Source organism: Indicator indicator, chromosome 16, assembly GCF_027791375.1.
Source record: "Indicator indicator isolate 239-I01 chromosome 16, UM_Iind_1.1, whole genome shotgun sequence".
Lineage (NCBI taxonomy): Eukaryota > Metazoa > Chordata > Aves > Piciformes > Indicatoridae > Indicator > Indicator indicator.
In genome coordinates, this window is record NC_072025.1 from 1,290,634 (window position 1) to 1,310,104 (window position 19,471).

The following is a 19,471-nucleotide window of genomic DNA, read 5'->3' on the forward strand; positions in this document are numbered from 1 at the left end:
AGGCCCAGCCCTCAAAAATGGATTTCCATCAGCATCACTCCCTGCACCCAGCCGCTTCAGTGGGGCAGCACCTGGAGAGCTTCCTCCACCTCACCAATCTGTGACTTTTCTGCCAATCTGTGGCTCTGTGAACAGAGAGGTGCTGAAAGTTGGAGCCTGCTGAGTCAGCCTGTGGCTGGCAGGGCTCCTGGGCTCTGTTTTATTTTGCTGTGTCCTAGAAATGCTTTGAGAAGCTCAAAGTGCTGAGTATGTCGCTGCTATGGCAGCAGCAGCAGCTCTGGAGCTGCTTGCTCCTGATTTTCACAGAATTTAAAACTCAGCTGGGTAAGAGCTGGGCTGGTGCATGGTTACTCTGCTCTGCTGAGACCCCACCTTGAATTCTGAGTCCAGTTCTGGTGTCCCCAGCACAAGAGGGATACAGAGCTGCTGGAGCGAGGCCAGAGGAAGCCACAAAGGTGATCCAAGGGCTGGAGCACCTCTGCTGTGAGGACAGGCTGAGGGAGCTGGGGGTGTTCAGCTTGGGGAAAAGAAGACTCTGGGGGGACCTTAGAGCTGCCTGCCAGTGCCTGAAGGGATCCTACAGGAAGGCTGCAGAGGGACCTCTCATGAGGATGTCTAGAGACAGGCCAAGGGGGAATGGTTTGAAGCTGAGGCAGAGCAGGGTTAGATTGAGGAGGAACTTCCTCAGTAGGAGGGTGTTGAGGGACTGCAACAGGTTGCCTGGAGAAGCTGTGGAATCTCCAGGCCTGGAGGTGTTCAAGCCTGGATTGGGCTTTGAGCAATGTGGTCTAGTGAGAAGCGTCCCTGCTCATGCAGGGGGGGTTGGAACTAGAAGATCCTTCAGTTCCCTTCCAACCCAACCCATTCTAGGGTTCTATGACATCAGAAAGCAGACTTTTGCTCCAGATCTACTTGCAGGAAATTCTTTCCTTCTGATCATTTGAAAGACTTCTTCATGGGAAGCCTTTCATGGGCAGAAAAATGCATCCACATCAAGGGTCTGGGGAAGAGGAGGGGATGGGTCCCACCCAGATGCAGTGCAGCTGTGCCACACGTGTCTGAGCTGTCCCATCCTGGGGAGCAGCAGGAAGGCCAGGCTGGCATGCTCCTGCTTTGCTTACCACCAGACCAAAATCACTCCTTTGAAAAGAAGAAGAAAAAGAAAAAAGAAAGAAAAAAGAAAAAAAAAAGAAAAAGAAAATAAAAATTAAAAAGAAAAAAGAAAAAAAGGGAAGGGAAGGGAAGGGAAGGGAAGGGAAGGGAAGGGAAGGGAAGGGAAGGGAAGGGAAGGGAAGGGAAGGGAAGGGAAGGGAAGGGAAGGGAAGGGAAGGGAAGGGAAGGGAAGGGAAGGGAAGGGAAGGGAAGGGAAGGGAAGGGAAGGGAAGGGAAGGGAAGGGAAGGGAAGGGAAGGGAAGGGAAGGGAAGGGAAGGGAAGGGAAGGGAAGGGAAGGGAAGGGAAGGGAAGGGAAGGGAAGGAAAGGAAAGGAAAGGAAAGGAAAGGAAAGGAAAGGAAAGGAAAGGAAAGGAAAGGAAAGGAAAGGAAAGGAAAGGAAAGGAAAGGAAAGGAAAGGAAAGGAAAGGAAAGGAAAGGAAAGGAAAGGAAAGGAAAGGAAAGGAAAGGAAAGGAAAGGAAAGGAAAGGAAAGGAAGGGAGGAGAGGAGAATATATATATATAAAAAACATAATCTAAAAAGAATCTTTAAAAATCTATAAAAATGAATATCTAAAAGTTTATTTCTAAGAATTTATCTGTAATAGTTTATCTCTAAAAATTAATCTCTAAAAATTTATCTCTAAAAGTTTGTCTCTAAAAATTTATCTCTAAAAAATTATCTCTAAAAGTTTATCTCTGAAAGTTTAAAAGTTTGTCTATAAAAATTTGTCTACAAAAATTTGTCTATAAAAAGTATCTCTAAAAGTTTCTCTCTAAAATTTTATCTCTATAAGAGCCTAATCATAAATTCCATTTCTAGAAATTCACCTCTAAAAGTCCTCTCTAAAAATAGTCTACAAAATTTTATCTCTAAAAATTTATCTCTAAAAATTTATCTCTAAAAATTTATCTCTAAAAATTTACCTCTAAAGATTTAGCTCTAAAATTTTCTCTCTAAAAATTTGTTTATAAAAATGGATCTCTGAAAGTTGATCTCTAACAGCTTATAGCTATAAAAGTTCAATCATAAAATCCATTTCTAGAAATTCACCTCTAAAAGTCATCTCTAAAATTAGTCTGCAAATTTTCACCTATAAAAATGAATCCAGGAAAATTAAGTCTATAAAAGTAATCTAAAAGTTCTACCATAAAAAAAAATCTCTAAAAATGAATCCATTAGAAATTAATACAAGAAAGACGAATCCATGAAATTGTTGTCTAAAGAATTCCTTTCTAAAAATGAATCCATTAGAAATGAATCCAAGAAAGATGAATCCAAGTTGTTATCTAAAAAATTCCCCTCTACAAATGAATCCATAGAAATGAATCCAAGAAAGATGAATCCATAAAACTGTTATGAAAAAAATTCACCTCTAAAGATGAATCCATTAGAAATTAATCTAAGAAAAATGAATTCATAAAATTGTTATCTAAAAAAATTCCTCTCTAAAAATGAATCCATTAGAAATGAATCTAAGAAAGATGAATCCATAAAATTTTATCTGAAAAATCAATTTCTAAAAATGAAGCTATTAAAAGTGAATCTGTTAAAGATTAGTCCATAAAATTCATCTCTAAAATTTCTCTAGAAAAATCAATCTAGAAAAAGCTAAAAATTAAGCTAAAAATTAGTCTATAAAATGAATCCATTACAAATGAATCTAATAAAACTGAATCTATTAAAACTGAATCTATTAAGAATGAATCTATTCAAGCCCAATCTATTCAACATTATACAAATCAATCTCTAAACTCTTTTAATCTCTCCTTCAGGCTCCAGCTGCCCAAGCTGCAGCTCGGGGCTGGTTCCCAGCCCTGCCATCCAGCCCTACTCTTGGAGCATCCTCACAGCTCCTCCCTGAAGATTACCCTCAGCAGAGGAGGCTTAAAGTCCAGAGGAGACAGAGCAGCTGCAGGCTGCTGCTCAGGCATTAGCAGCACTCAACAGTAAAAAAACCTCCAAACCCCACCACCCGTCTGTGACAGCAATCAGCTGCTTCCTGCCTGCGACCCACTTCCATCAGCCACAATTTTATTAGCCTGCTCTGGACAAGAAAACAACCAACCAACCAACCCAGAGACCTGGCTGGCTGCTCTCTGCTGAAATTGCTTCTCTCTGCCTGAAAAAGGAGCAGGCAGCCCCTGAGCACAGGAGGAAGGCAGGGAGCAGGCAGCCCCTGAGCACAGAGTGAGGAAGGCAGGAAGCAGGCAGCATAGGCAGCAGACTCTGGGCTCTGCTCCCCTCCTGAATGCTGCCCCCTGAGAATGACCACAGAGCATGGAATTAAATCCCCCCTGCTCTGCCTTCCCATTTCTTTCCTTCTCAAAATCAATGACCCAACTCCTTCTCCTCCTGGCTTCCTGCTTGGAACTGAGTCCTTCATTAAGGACAAATAGGAGTAGGAACCCTTGGTGTATGCTGGGGTGATTCATAAGGAGCCTGGCAGTGGGGAAACCAACCAGAGCTGGTTGCAGATGTCTCCTCATGTCCAGCAGGGGTGTCCCTGCCCAGGGCAGGGGGCTTGGAAACAGATGATCTTCAAGGTTCCTTCCAACCCAACCCGTTCTATGATCCCATGTTAAATGAAATGAAGGTTGGAGAGCTTGGTGCTTGTCTGAGAGGAGACCCAGAGCTGCCTCCCCCTCAGCAAGGTTTGATTGATTTCAGTCCAGAGCTGGCTGTGTGCTGGGCACAGCTGCTACACGCTCAGATCATCACTGGGCAGCACCAGAGGGTACTAAGGAGCAGGGTGCTGGAGGGATCTGCATGGCTGCAGGGGGTGCTGGGGGCTGCACTTGGGCCACAACAACCCCAGGAATGCTCCAGGCTGGAAAGCAGCCTGGTGGAAAAGGACCTGGAGGTGTTGGTTGACAGCTGGCTGAAGATGAGCCAGGTGGCCAAGAAGGCCACCAGCACCCTGGCCTGCCCTTAGGTGCCCCTGCAGCGGGTTAGACTCAATGATCTCCAGAGGTCCCTCCAACCCCTACCATTCTGTGAGTCTCTGCTTCTGTGACCCACCCTGGTAGCCACCATCACTCTTGTTTCACTCCACTGATACCTGTGAGGTGGCTCCCAGCATACCTGAGCCACACCCTCAGCTGAATTTATGTCCTAAAGGGTGGTGAGGATGGGACAGGACAGTGCCTGCAAGTGTCCTCCTAGCCACCACAGGGACCCAGAGCAGGCATTGGCTTTTTATTCACCTCTTTGTATCAGAAGCAAAGGAGTGAGAGATGAAACAGCCTCAGGTTGCAGCAGGGGAGGTTCAGGTTGGACATGAGGAATCAATTTCTTCCCAAGGTGTCAATTTCTTCCCCATTTGGGTGTCAAGAGGGAGGGGAGAGGCTCTGCTCAGTTGCACCCTGGGACAGGACAAGGGGCAATGGATACAAACTCCTGCACAGGAGGTTCCACCTCATCATAAGGAGGAACTTCTTCACTGTGAGGGTTACAGAGCACTGGAACAGGCTGCCCAGAGAGGTTGTGGAGTCTCCTTCTCTGGAGACATTCAAGACCCATCTGGATGCATTCCTGTGTGACCTGTGCTGGATTCTATGGTCCTGCTCTGGCAGGGGGTTGGACTGGAAGGTCTCCAGAGGTCCCTTCCAACCTCTAACAACCTGTGAGCCTGGGACAAGGGTTGTCAAGGCCTGGATCAGGCTGCCCAGGGAAGGGGCTGAGTCGTTGTCCCTGAAGGGATTGAAAAGTTGTAGAGAAGTGGTGCTGGGCCATGGGTTAGCACCAGACTTGCTAAGTGCTGGGTTAATGGTTGGACTTCATGATCTGAAAAGTCTCTTCCAGCCTCAAGGGCCCCTGGGGCTGTGGTTACCTGGAACTGAGCACTGATGCTGGGTGGCTTTTTCTTCTTATGGAGGTGGAGCAGGGATTTGGTAATGCGGTCGTGCAGCGTCAGGTTGGTGAGGTGCTTGAGGGATTTCACATCCAGCATGTGCTGTGGGCAAAGGGACATGGTAAACCCAAGGAGAAGGCAGTCTTACCAGCATGCTGTCTGCTACACCCCTCCTTAGAACCTCTGCTGGTCTTCCTCAGGTGATCACTTGCTACAGTTTGCAACTGAAATTTAGCTGTAGCCAGAATTTTCCCCAGGGTTTGGACAGTTCCAGAGGGGGTGAACTCCTCAGAGTTTGCCATCCCTGGAGATATTCAAGGTGAGGCTGGACAGGGCTCTGGGCAACCTGATCTAGTTGAGGATGCCCTGCTGACTGCAGGGGGAGTTGGACTGGATGACCTTTGGAGGTCCCATTCCAAAGAGGAGTAAACCCAAAGTTTGTTCCTCCTGGTCCTCCACTCCTGACCACTGAAGCAGCACCAGCAAGGATCCAAAGTTTGTTCCTCCTGGTCCTCCACTCCTGACCACTGAAGCAGCACCAGCAAGGATCCAAAGTTTGTTCCTCCTGGTCCTCCACTCCTGACCACTGAAGCAGCAGCAGCAAGGACCCCAAGAAGCATTATTTGTCTAGGCGCAGCAGATCTCTTGGCAAGACTTTCAACACAGTAAATGCAGTCAAGATGGAGGGAAACAACACATCAGACCAGCCTGCTGCCTGCTGGGTACCAGCCCTCTGGCAGCACCTCCTCACTCCTTGTAGTTTGGAAATGAAATAACCAAAATTCATCAGCAGGTTTAACTCCCCCTTTCCAGCAGGAATTAAACAGGAGCCAGAGCAGGATGCAAGAGCTCCTACTCCCAGCTCCAATCAGGACTGAAATCCTTTGGCTTTATAGAGATTAAAGAGCCCTGAGAAGAGCAGAGCTGACCAGGGTCTGGATGTAGACACAAATGATCCCCTCACACCCATCAGTATCTCATCCCTGTCCCTGCAGCTTTCACCCATGGACCAGCAAGGAAGAACTGCTGCTTCTTGCTCACCTTTGGCAGATTTGGTTTGGCTTTGAAGTTCTTATTTCGCCTGGGGAGATAAGAAAGGGCTCAGATTAATGCACATGTGCAGGAGGGAGGAGATGGCCAAACAGGCCCTACCAAAACCCCTTCAGCAGCTGCTTCCTACAGCCTGCACTGAAACTGCTTCTGCCTGCTGCAGGCTGGCCTTGCACATACCCTGGCACAGGTGAGAGAGGAAGGTGTCCAGCCAGAGGGACTCCTTAGGCTGGAAATATGATGAGCAATGTGGGCAGAGCAAGTGAGTGGTGGTGTGGAAGGCCCTGGCCACCCTCCTGCATGACTTTCAGCCACCCTGGTGATGTTCTCTGAACCATGTGATGAGGCTTCAGCACGAAACAGCAACGTCTCAACATCAGTTCCCCACCTGATTTGTAATGGAAATGTTGCTGTCATGTTGGAAGATGTGGCTGCATGACAGCACTGGCAGCTCTTAGGACTGCTCTGACCAACAGATTCCTTCCTTCTCCCTCTTCCCTCCCTCTGGGAAGAGTCCAGTTCTGGGCTCCTCAATTGAAGAAGGACATTGAGACACTTGAATGTGTCTAGAGAAGGGCAACAAGGCTGGGGAGGGGTCTGGAGCACAGCCCTGAGAGGCTGAGGGAGCTGGGGGTATTCAGCCTGGAGAAGAGGAGGCTCAGGGCAGACCTCATTGCTGCATTGCTGTCTACAACTACCTAAAGGGAGGTTGTAGCCAGGTGGGGGTTGGGCTCTGCTCCCAGGCACCCAGGGACAGAACAAGAGGACACAGTCTCAAGCTGTGCCAGGGGAGGTTCAGGCTGGAGGTGAGGAGAAAGCTCTTCACAGAAAGAGTAACTGGCCATGGGATGAACACCCCATCCCTGGGGTATTCAAAAAAGGACTGGATGTGGCACTTGAAGCCAGGATTTAGTTAGTCATGAGGTGCTGGGTGATAGGTTGGACTTGGTGATCTCTGAGGACTTTTCCAACCTGGTTGATTCTATGATAAACTCAACCTCTGCCTGCTGAGGAGAGGCTGAGAGCCCTGGGGCTGTTTAGTCTGGAGAAGGCAGAGAGGGGATCTGACCAATGACCTGAGGGGTGGGTGTCAAGAAGGGGCCAGTCTGTTCTCTGTGGTGTCATGTGACAGGACAAGGGGCAATGGAAGCCAACTGGAACCCAGGAAGGTCCACCTCAACCTGAAGAGGAACTTCTTTACACTAAGGCCCCTGGAGCAGGCTGCCCAGAGAGGTTGTGGAGTCTCCTCCTCCGGAGACTTTCAAGCCTCATCTGGATGCATTGCTGTGTGACCTGCCCTGGGTGCTCCTGCTCTGGCAGGGGGTTGGACTCAATGACCTTCAGAGGTCCCTTCCATGACTCTGTGAAAGCAGACAGCTGAAACACGCCAGCATCACTTTGACCCAACCATGCACCACCTCTGAGGCAGGGCTGTGGTGTGCTGGCTTCTGCACCCCCAGCCAGCCCTGCCTGTGCAGCCTGACCCATTTCCCCTGGGGCTGTGGCCATTGGTGGGGAGAGCCAAGTCCCCTGTGCATGGTTGGGTCCAAGTGCCCACCTCAAACCCTCCCCCTCTGGCTCTCTGCACCCCTCCGGCTACCCCTGCTGCTGCTCCTCCTCCTCAAGCCCACATCCATGCCCACTCTGGGAGCCTGTGACTGCAATACAAACTGTGGCACTGACATGAGGATGCCGTGGGCCCTCTCCAGCAGCTTGCTGTTGGTGGTGTTGACGAAGATCCCATCCTTGTCCAGCAGGGCGCCGGAGCCACCCAGCCGCCCGTGCCGCGACCCCAGCCGGCCGGGCCAGCCCCCGTAGGCGTCCCTGCAACACCAAGCACAGCGTGAGGCAGGCAGACAGACAACGCTGCTTGCTCTGCAAGGACATGCAACTGTGGGACAAGGTCTACAGGAGGACACCAAGGTGATCAGAGGGGCTGCAGAACCTCCCTTGTGGGGCCAGGTTGGGAGAGTTGGGGCTGTTCAGCCTGGGGAAGAGAAGGCTCCAGGGAGACCTCAGAGCAACCTTCCAGTACCTGAAGGGCTCCAGGAGAGCTGGGGAGGGACTTTGGACAAGGGCTGGGAGTTAGAAAAGGGAAAAGCCAAGCCCCTGTCCGAGGCTGGTTAGTGGCATGGCTTTGGTTAGTGCTGGCATGGCTTTGGTTAGTGCTGGCATGGCTTTGGTTAGCACTACAATGGCTTTGGTTAGTGCTGGCATGGCTTTGGTTGGTGCTGCCATGACTTTGGTTAGTCCTGGCAGGGATTTGGTTGCTGCTGCCATGGCTTTGGTTAGTCCTGGCAGGGATTTGGGTGCTGCTGCCATGGCTTTGGTTAGTCCTGCCATGGCTTTGGTTAGTCCTGGCAGGGATTTGGGTGCTGCTGCCATGGCTTTGGTTAGTCCTGGCAGGGATTTGGTTAGTCCTGGAAGGGATTTGGGTGTTGCTGCCATGGCTTTGGTTAGTCCTGGCAGGGATTTGGTTGCTGCTGCCATGGCTCTGGTTAGTCCTGGCAGGGATTTGGTTAGTCCTGCCATGGCTTTGGTTGCTATTGCCATGGCTTTCATTCCCAGATGGCCACAGAAGTCCTTCCAGGTCTCGCAGGCCTCCCGAGGCTGGGCAGAAGCCTGGCTGCCCCCAGACCCAGCGTGTGTGAGCCATCCCTCTGCTGGCTCCCGAGATCAGAGGAGAGCTCTTGGCTGTGCAGTCTCTGCAGGCACTTCCTGTCTGCTGCCATGCCTCAGCTTTGCCTGCAGAAGCAAGGCCCATGCTGTGCTGAGGGTTGGCAGCACCAGGCAGGCTAAGCAGCCACCACGCGGTCATCAGATGGCTCTGGAAGCTAAGTCCTCTTTGATTGAGCTCAGGAAATCACCTCCTGCTCTGCTCTGCCTGCTGGGGAGCTGCTGGAGTCAAGCTCCCTTCTGGATGTTACCTCCACCCCTGCATTTCCCCCTTCTTGCCCAACAAGCACAATGTGCCCCAAGTGCCAACATTCACACCCTTCAGAGCAGAATCTCCCCAGGAGCCAGCAGTGGTCCCTGGCAGCCCAGAGCCAGCTGTGTGCTGAGCTGCATCCAGAGCAGGGAGAGCAGCAGCACAGGGAGGGGATTCTGCCCCTCTGCTCTGCTCTGCTCAGACCCCACCTGCAGCACTGCCTCCAGCTCTGGGGCCCCCAGCACAGGAAGGACCTGGAGCTGCTGGGGGGGTTCAGAAGAGGCCATGAAGATGATCAGAGGCTGAGAACCTCCCCTGTGGGGCCAGGCTGGGAGAGTTGGGGCTGTTCAGCCTGGAGAAGAGAAGGCTCCAGGGAGACCTTAGAGCAACCTTCCAGTACCTGAAGGGCTCCAGGAGAGCTGGGGAGGGACTTTGGACAAGGGCTGAGAGTGCCAGGAGAGGGATAATGGCTTTAAGCTGGGAGAGGGGAGATGGAGACTGGAGATGAGGAAGAAATTGTTGGCAGTGAGGGTGGGGAGAGACTGGAACAGGTTGCCCAGGGAGGCTGTGGCTGCCTCCTCCCTGGAGGTGTTCAAGGCCAGGCTGGATGAGGCCTTGAGCAGCCTGGGCTGGTGGGAGGTGTCCCTGCCCATGGCAGGGGGATGGAGCTGGATGATCTTTGAGGTCCCCTCCAACCCAAACTATTCTATTCTCTCTGAAAGCCATCCCCAGTGAAAGGTTCCCAAAGCAGCTGCCACCCCCAGCCCTGCACTTCAGAGCCCTTCCATGGGACCCAGCTTGGGTCTTCTGAAAGAAGAGGCCCAGAGAGCATTTGGGGACCCATCACTGATGATGCCCATGGGGAGCAAAGATCATGAACTGTGCTGCTGAGGCATCACACCAGGAGGAGCACAGGAGTTAGCTTCAGAGAGACATTTTCTGCAGGCATCTGTCCTGAGCCTGCTGTGGAGATGCTGAGGATGCTGGATGGAAGTTGCTGTCCTTGATCGTGGCTGTTTAAGGCACCTTGCCTGCTCAGATGGGTTAAGCCACACGAGCTGACCACAGACTGAGCTCCACAGGCAATCAAAACATGCCCAGTGCCTGGGACAGGAGGAGCTCCCCAGCCCTTGCAGTGTGTCTCTTGCCGAGCTGAGGTGTGCTGGGCTGTGCCAACACCAGCAGCCCAAGCTGCCACACCAACCTGCCTCCCCAAACTGGAGCTGGGCAGTCAAGAGAAGCTCCATCCCACTTCACAGATGTTCTTCAAGTATCTGTGGGGCCATGTCCAAGAGGAGGCCAGTGACAAGTGGGGTCCCTCAGGGATCTGTACTGGGACCAGTCTTGTTTAACATCTTTGTTGGCAACAGTGGCATTGAGGCACCCTCAGCACCAAGCTGTGTGGTGCAGCTGACAGCTGGAGGGGAGGGATCCATCCAGAGGGACCTGGACAGGCTGGAGAGGTGGGCACAAGCCAACCTCATGAGGTTCAACAAGACCAAGTGCAAGGTCCTGCAGCTGGGTCGAGGCAATCCCAAGCACAGCTACAGGCTGGGCAGGGACTGGCTGGAGAGCAGCCCTGAGGAGAGACACTTGGGGGTGCTGGGGGATGAGAAGCTCAGCAGGAGCCAGCAGTGAGCACTTGCAGCCCAGAGAGCCAAGCAGAGCCTGGGCTGCAGCAAGAGAAGTGTGGCCAGCAGGGCCAGGGAGGGGATTCTGCCCCTCTGCTCCACTCTGCTCAGACCACACCTGGAGCTCTGGGTCCAGTTCTGGAGCCTCTGTTCCAGGAAGGCTCTGGAGGTGCTGGAAGGTGTCCAGAGAAGGGCCACGAGGAGGAGCAGAGGGCTGGAGCTGCTCTGCTCTGAGGACAGACAGAGAGTTGGGGTTGTGCAGTGTGGAGAGGAGAAGGCTCCCAGGAGACCTTCTTGTGGCCTTCCAGGATCTGAAGGGGGCTCCAAGAAAGCTGGGGAGGGACTTCTGAGGGTGTCAGGGAGTGATAGGACTGGGGGGGATGGAGCAAAACCTAGAAGTGGGGAGATTCAGATTGGATGTTAGGAAGAAGTTGTTCCCCAGGAGGGTGGTGAGAGACTGGCAGAGGTTGCCCAGGGAGGTGGTGGAAGCCTCATCCCTGGAGGTTTTTGCAGCCAGGCTGGAGGTGGCTGTGAGCAACCTGCTGTAGTGTGAGGTGTCCCTGTCCATGGCAGGGGGGTTGGAACTGGCTGAGCCTTGAGGTCCCTTCCAGCCCTGACAACTCTGTGATTCTATGATCAACATCAGACTTGAAGGCTTGCTGGAGAAACTGCAGAACCAGTCTTATCTCCACCTGAAGATCTTCAGGGGGAACAAAGTTTCACCTTACACCACACTTAGGGAAACCTGTGCAACCAGAGACGCCAGAGCCAACCTTCTGTGCCTCCAGCATCACCACGTGCCTGCTGTCACTGCCACCAGCAGATGCGGAGCTGCAGCAGCCACAGCAGAAAGGGAAGGAGGGGTGAGAAAGATTGCTGTGAGGACAGATTTGCATCACCTTGGAGAGGGCTTGCACAAGGTGGCTTTCTGCCCAGAGGAGAGAAGTGGCACCAAGTGATGAACTCCTTTCAGCAGCTCCCTGGAATTCACATCCTCTCTGGACACAAGCCAGCTTCTGATGACAACAGAACATTCAGCTCTGCTCCAGCAGGGTGCCACCACCCCTCTCAAAGGGAAGAAATTGAGGGCAAGAGGAATACTCTGGTGTGGATGGCACTCAGAGGGCCCGTGGGGAACAAAGCCAGACAACAAAAGCCACAACAGTAGGATCAAGGTCCTTGGACCAAGGACCAAGACCAAGCAGGCTTGGCCAGTAACACAGTGAGGCTTGGTACTGCACCTGAAGGACATTCTGGGTTGTGAGGAAGGGAAGCCCACTGAGGTGCAAGGACCCCCACAGGGGATATGATGGACACATTGCAGGAGGCAGCTTCAGACTCCTCACAACTCGTTTGGGACTTATCGTGGGACTCTGAGCAGCCCTGAAGTCCCAGCTGGATGGCTGCAGCTCCAAGCACTCCTTGTAGGAGCTGAGGATGTTCTGCTCATCTTTCCCCAGCACACACAGACATTTTGGGGGTGCCCAGGGACAGGACAAGGAACAAAGGGTGCAAGCTGGTACCCAGGAGGTGCCACCTTGGCATGAGGAGAAAATCCTTTGCTGTGAGGGTGCTGGAGCCCTGGAGCAAGCTGTCATAGAATCACAGAATCAGTCAGGGTTGGAAGGCACCACAAGGATCATCCAGTTCCAACCCCCCTGCCATGGGCAGGGACACCTCACACTACATCAGGCTGGCCAGAGTCTCATCCAGCCTGGCTGCAAACACCTCCAGGGATGGGGCCTCAACCACCTCCCCTGGACAACCCATTCCAGGCTCTCACCACTCTCATGGGGAAGAACTTCTTCCTTATGTCCAGTCTGAATCTCCCCACTTCTACTTTTGCTCCATTCCCCCCAGTCCTATCACTCCCTGATAGCCTAAAAAGTCCCTCCCCAGCTTTCTTGGAGCCCCCTTCAGATCCTGGAAGGCCACAAGAAGGTCACCTCAGAGCCTTCTCTTCTCCACACTGCACAACCCCAACTCTCTCAGGCTGTCTCCAGAGCAGAGCAGCTCCAGCCCTCTGCTCATCCTCGTGGCCCTTCTCTGGACACCTTCCAGCATGTCCATATCCCTCTTGTAACAGAGGCTCCAGAACTGTTCCCAGAGCTCCAGGTGTGGTCTGAGCAGAGTGGAGCAGAGGGGCAGAATCCCCTCCCTGGCCCTGCTGGCCACACTTCTCTTGCTGCAGCCCAGGCTCTGCTTGGCTCTCTGGGCTGCAAGTGCACATTGTGACAGCTCATGTTGAGAGAGAGATTGTGGAGTCTCCTTCTCTGGAGACTTTCCAAACCCACCTGGATGCATTCCTATGTGGATCACCCTGGGTGATCCTGCTTTAGGAGAGGGATTGGACTGGATGATCTTTGGAGGTCCCTCCCAACCCCTCCTGTTCTGTGATTCCATGATCTGCTCAGAGGGAAGCAGAGAGGCACCACACCCCTTCAGAGGTGACATTTGGGTCATCAGACCCTCTAGGGGGGCTCTGCAGAGGGATAGCACAAGAGGAGCTGGAGAAAAGAAAGAGGATGGCTGCTCAGATCCCCCTGGGAAATGAAGATATTTTGCTTCACAAGCAACTTAATTCTGACATGAAGAGGCAGAGATAGTGATAGGACAAGAGGGAATGGATTGAAGCTGGAGGAGGGCAGATTGAGACTGAAGATTAGGAAGGAATTCTTTCCAGTGAGGGTGGGGAGAGACTGGCACAGGTTGCCCAGGGAGGCTGTGGCTGCCTCCTCCCTGGAAGTGTTCAAGGCCAGGCTGGATAAGGCCTTGAGCAGCCTGGGCTGGTGGGAGGTGTCCCTGCCCATGGCAGGGGTTGGAGCTGGATGAGCTTTGAGGTCCCTTCCAACCCAACCCATTCAAGGAATCTCTGAATCTCCAAAGCATCTCCCATGGCTGTTTAGCACCTGGAGCATTACAGACAGCTCCACAAAGCCACTCTTCTGCCTGGTCCCTTCCAGTCTTTTATCATCTGAACAGAACAGGACTTCTTCTCAGCCTGGGGAAGAGAAGGCTGCAGGGAGACCTTAAAGCAGCCTTGCAGTACCTGAAGGAGCTCCAGGAGAGCTGGGGAGGGACTTTTGATGAGGGCTGGGAGTGACAGGCTGAGGGACAATGGCTTTGAGCTGGGAGAGGGAAGATGGAGACTGGAAAGGAGGAAGAAATTCTTGCCAGTGAGGGTGGGGAGAGACTGGCACAGGTTGCCCAGGGAGGCTGTGGCTGCCTCCTCCCTGTTCAAGGTGTTCAAGGCCAGGCTGGATGAGGCCTTGAGCAGCCTGGGCTGGTGGGAGGTGTCCCTGCCCATGGCAGGGGGTTGGAATTAGATGACCTTTAAGATCCCTTCCAAGCCAACCCATTCTCTAACTAACAAATCTGCATTCTCAGAGTGTGGGTCTCATTAAGGAGCTACTTGAATGCCCAGGACCTTCAGGGAAGGATTGAAAAATGAAACTACCAAAAATAGTTGTAAAAAACCCCAAACCTTCTTGAAGTGCAGAACCTTGCTTTGCCTCACAGACAAGGGAACAGCTGACTAAGGACCTCTTCCAGCCCCAGAACCTCCTCCAGCCCCAGAACCTCTCAGGTAGTTCCACACTCAGTGGCACCTAGAGCCACCACCACAGTGCTTGGGAGCAGTCCTGCCCCCAAACACATCGCTGGAGGTTTTCACACCAGAAACATCCTCAGGATGTTTTTATTTCCTGGAAATCATCACAGTCAGTACATTTTTTTTGTTTTGCAGGCTTCTTCCCATCTTGTAACACCACAGCAGCTACAGCTGCTGCCTTTTGGGGCTCCCGAAGCTCAGCCAGGTGAAGACAGAAAGGAGCTGAACCCTATGAACATATTCAAAGCTACACTGCCATTGTCAAGTGTCCTGGCACAGACAATGCCTTCAGGCTCTGAATGTCCAAGCCACAAAATAGTCCAACTGGCAGTTCTCCTTTTCTTCCCCCCAGCTGCTAATAGAAACAACACGATTCTCTCACACTCTGTTAATTAGTGTATCTTCATCAAACCTGAGCAACTACTGCAGTCTGGAGAGGAGAAGGATCTGAGGAGACCTTCTTGTGGCATTCCAGGATCTGAAGGGGGCTCCAAGAGAGCTGGGGAGGGACTTTTGAGGGTGTGAGGGAATGATAAGACTGGGGAGGATGGAGCAAAACCAGAAATGGGGAGATTCAGGCTGGATGTTAGGAAGAAATTCTTCCCCAGGAGGGTGGTGAGAGACTGGCACAAGTTGCCCAGGGAGGTGGTGGAAGTCTCATCCCTGGAGGGTTTTGCAGCCAGGCTGGAGGTGGCTGTGAGCAACCTGCTGTGGTGTGAGGTGTCCCTGCCCATGGCAGGGGGGCTGGGACTGGCTGAGCCTTGAGTTCCCTCCCAGCCCTGAACAGTTCTCTGATTCTATGATTGCCTTCCACCCAATGACAATAGCTACACAGATCAAATATGGTCACAGAGGTACAACAGAGGGAAGACAGGATACAGAAGCAAGCTTGGGAGAAGCCCTGGGAGAGTGATTTGTAACCCCAGACAGTGCTCTCCCAGCCCAGCTTTCCCTCCCTTGTGCCCAGGGCCAAGCAAGAGACTCACCGCTGGCTCCGCTCCTGGATGGTGTTGGCTCCCTGCAGGTCCGAGAGCGGTGTCCGGGGGCTCTTCCGAGCGATACCTATAGCAGCAGGGCACACAAAGCCAGCTCTTGGTGCCTGGCTCCTCACCAGGAGGCAATCCATCAGCACAGCCCCACAGCCAGGAAGAGCCAAGCCACGTCATGGCACGTGCTGGGCAGAGCAGGGTGCCCAGGACACCAACATTGCCAGGGGCTAAGGCAGCTCTCCCTCCGCGGCAGTCACCCTGCTGGTGAGTAACGCTGCCTGCTCCAGCCTGCCAGCTGCCCTCCCACACAGGCACAGCTTGGCCCAGCCAGGCAGTAAATGGGCTGAAGGAAGAGGTGATGGGGGAGAGCAGCCACCCCTGCCCTGCATGGCTGAGGGAGCTGGGCCTCAGCCTGAAGAAGAGGAGGCTGAGAGGAGACCTCATTGCTCTCTCCAGCTACCTGGAAAGAGGTTGGAGCGAGGCCAGCGTTCAACTCAGTGCAGTGGGTTGGATGGGACCCCCCCAAAGGTCACCTTGGCCACTCAGCAGGGACACCTCCAACTAGAGCAGGCTGCCCAGAGCCACACTGAGTCTCATCTTGAATGTCTCCAGGGATGGGGCCTCAACCACATCCCAGGGAGGTGGTGGAGTCACTGTCCCTGGAGATGCTCAAGAAAAGCCTGGATGAGGCACTTAGTGCCATGGTCTGGTTGATTAGTTAGGGTTAGGTGATTGGTTGGACTGGATGATCTTGGAGGTCTCTTCCAACCTGGCTGGTTCTGTGATTCTATGGTTCTGTGGTCCCTGTTCCAGCAGCTCACCACTGTTGGCCTCTTCTCCCAAGCAACTAACGACAGAACAAGAGGAAATGGCCTCAAGCTGCACCAAAGGAAGGCTTAGGATGGAGATTGGGAAGAATTTCTTTGCTGCCAGAGTGGTCAGGAGTTGAAACAGGCTGCCCAGGGAGGTGGTGGAGTCACCACCCCTGGAGGTGTTCAAAACCTGAGTAGATGTGGCACTCTGGGACATGGTCTAGTGGTCATAGAAGGGATGGGTAGAAGGTTGGACTAGATGACCTTTGAGGTCTTTTCCAACCTTAATGGTCCTCTGAGAATATTCTGCTGGGCATGGCACAAGCCAGTTGCTTGTAGGAGGAAAAGCACTCAGGCCTGAGCTTGGAAAACTGCTCAGTTATTGCTGGCACTTCCCTTCCCTTCCTGGAGATGGACAGGGACATGCACAACAAGCAGCATGTCCTGCCTGGGGAGGCTGGACTGCCACAGAATCTGTGTCCTCTGCCATCCAGGTCTGCTGTGCCCAGCATAAGAAGGGCACAGAGCTGTCAGAGTGAGTCCAGAGGAGGCCATAAAGATGATCCAAGGGGTAGGAGGACAGGCTGAGGGAGCTGGAGTTGTTCAGCCTGGAGAAGACTCTGGGGAGACCTTAGAGCTGCCTTCCAATACCTGAAGGGATCCTACAGGAAGGCTGCAGAGGGACTTCTCCTGAGGGTGTCTAGAGACAGGCCAAGGGGAATGGTTTGAAGCTGAGGCAGAGCAGGGTTAGACTGGAGCTGAGGAAGAAGTTCTTCAGTCTGAGGCTGGTGAGACTCTGGAACAGGTTGCCCAGGGAGGCTGTGGCTGCCTCCTCCCTGGGGGTGCTCACGGCCAGGCTGGATGAGGCCTTGAGCAGCTGAGTCTAGTTGAGAGGTGTCCTTGGGCATGGCAGGGGGGTTGGAGTGGATGATCTTAAAGGTTGTCATAGGATCCTAGAGTCATAGGATCCTATGACAACCTGTGTCCTCTGCCAGTTCCAGACTCACTGACAACTGAATCACAGCATGGTTGCAGCAGCAGACCTTGCAAACTGTTGTCTTCCCCAGAGTAGAAATGTTTTGGAACCAAGCACTTTGGGAAGACAATTTTTTGCAGGCATCCAAACACTTTTTGAGTGGCTGAACTGCAGGTATCTAAAGACTCAATCAGCTCAAATTTGACAGGAAAAGTGCTGAGCAATTTTTCTGCTGTCTCAAAGTCACTGCTGTGAGGAAGGAAACATGGGCAGGGCTGACAGGGAGAGGGGAAATTCTGTCTTCCACATTCCTCTGCCCTGAGATTTCTGCAGGGGAAAAAAATCATGAAGGAAAAACAAACAAACAAACAAACAAAAAAAAAACCAACCCCACAACCAATTCTCTCCAAAAAGAAAAATCCAAACCATAGTTTGGAACAGCACAGGGACAGGACCAAGGGCAATGGCTTCAAACTAGAGCAGAGCAGATTGAGATTGGATGTGAGGAACAAGTTCTGGACCAGGAGGCTGCTGGAACACTGAACAGGTTGCCCAGGGAGGTGGTTGAGGCCCCAGCCCTGGAGATATTCAAGGTGAGGCTGGACAGGGCTCTGGGCAACCTGATCTGGTTGGGGGTGTCCCTGCTGGCTGCAGGGGGGTTGGACTGGATGAGCTTTGGAGGTCCCTTCCAACCCAAACCATTCTGTGACTCTGATTCTAGGAAAGAAGCAGCAGCACACCCCCTCCTCCCCCATTTGTCATTTCCCCTTTGAGCACAGCTCAGGTGCTGAGCTAAAAGGTGTCCTGAGGATCTCCTTGTTGTGAAGGTGAACACAAAGCAAATCTGCAGACATCTGAGCCCTGCTGACCTGCTGCTCCTCACAGCCTGAAATTCCTGAGGAGGAGAAGAATTCCTGCCTAACCTCAATGGGTGACATCCCTTTAATGAGTATCTGCTGTCCTCCTCCACCTGTTGAGATACTGCAACAGCTTCTCTTGGAGCCTGGATGCTGGACAGGAGGTCCCTGTGGGAAGGCTGCTGGCCCACTTGGTTAACTTTCTGTATCTAAAGGTGGCCAAGACTCCCAAAATCTGAGCAATTTGGGACTGTGCTGCCACACCTCATCTCTGCTCCTGACTCTGCTCCAAGGCAGAACCAACTCACTCCTGCTGAGAAGGTTTTTGCAACCTCCAGCTCAGATGATGTCTGGAAAGCAAGGCAGATGATCTGAGCACTGAGCTATGCCTGAAGTTCAGAACTCTTCTGAATGCCTCTTTTGGCCATTTCAGGTTACATTTCTCAGCCTAGAAGCATTCTTTTACCTCTTCCAAGATTGCTGTTTCTGTGTTCTCTTGTTAAGAGCCCAGAAACCCAGTTGCAAAGGAGCTAAAAAATGAGAATGGTCAGAAATCTGCTAAAAGCAGCAGGTTACTGATTTTTGTAGCTAGTTATCTAGTAAGGAAGCACCTGAAGTCCAGCTGCATCTATTTTTGGTACAGATATGCCTGGAAATTCCCCAAGTCACAACAACCCCATGAATACTCCAGCTGGGTAGGCAGAGTGGCTGGAAAGCTGCCCAGCAGAGAAAGACCAGAGGCTGCTGGCCAGCAACAGCTGAAGATGAGGCAGCAGTGTGCCCAGGTGGCCAAGAATCACAGAATTGTCAGGGTTGGAAGGGACCTCAAGGCTCAGCCAGTCCCAACCCCCCTGCCATGGGCAGGGACACCTCACACCACAGCAGGTTGCTCACAGCCACCTCCAGCCTGGCTGCAAAAACCTCCAGGGATGAGGCTTCCACCACCTCCCTGGGCAACCTCTGCCAGTCTCTCACCACCCTCTTGGGGAACAACTTCTTCCTAACATCAACCTGAATTTCCCCACTTCTACTTTTGCTACATTCCCTTAGTCCTATCACTCCCTGACACTCTAAAGAGTCCCTCCCCAGCTTTCTTGGAGCCCCCTTCAGATCCTGGAAGGTCACAAGAAGGTCTCCTGGGAGCCTTCTCCTCTCCAGACTGCACAAACCCAACTCTCTCAGTCTATCTCCACAGCAGAGGAGCTCCAGCCACGAGCATCCTGGCCTGGATCAGCCCCAAAACTGAATTCAGTACTCAAGGTGCTGAGTGCCAATCAGGAGGATAATCACTTCCCTGCAGGCCACACTCTTGCTGATCCTTCTTGGCCACCTGGCCACACTCTGGCTCATCTTCAGCCAACTCTTGACCAGTACCCCCAGGTCTTACCCTACTGGGCAGCTTTCCAGCCACCCTGCCCCAAGCTTAGCACAACAGCACTTAAGAACATGCAGTGCTGTGTTTGTCTTACTGCTTTGTATTTACTTCTAGCTAGAGTAGCAATGGTAGGAACTTCTAGGGAAAAAAATGATGGAGTTTCAATGAAGACTTCAACCACCTGTGCTCCTCTGCAGGAATCAGGGACACCTGCCCTAAGGTTCCTTGCAGGAAAAGC

At 52.5% G+C, this 19,471-nt stretch overlaps 1 protein-coding gene across 1 annotated transcript in view; it reads right to left on the reverse strand.

Annotated features, from left to right (window-relative positions):
- The window catches only part of MYO9A (myosin IXA), a 189,488-nt gene that overhangs the window by 52,032 nt on the left and 117,985 nt on the right, over positions 1 to 19,471 (reverse strand). The window contains exons 16-19 of the mRNA XM_054388264.1: positions 15,211 to 15,286; positions 7,738 to 7,878; positions 6,046 to 6,085; positions 4,984 to 5,106 (exon numbers count right to left, since the gene is read on the reverse strand). Coding sequence (XP_054244239.1) covers positions 4,984 to 5,106; positions 6,046 to 6,085; positions 7,738 to 7,878; positions 15,211 to 15,286 — 380 coding nt within the window. The remainder of the gene's footprint in view (positions 1 to 4,983; positions 5,107 to 6,045; positions 6,086 to 7,737; positions 7,879 to 15,210; positions 15,287 to 19,471) is intronic.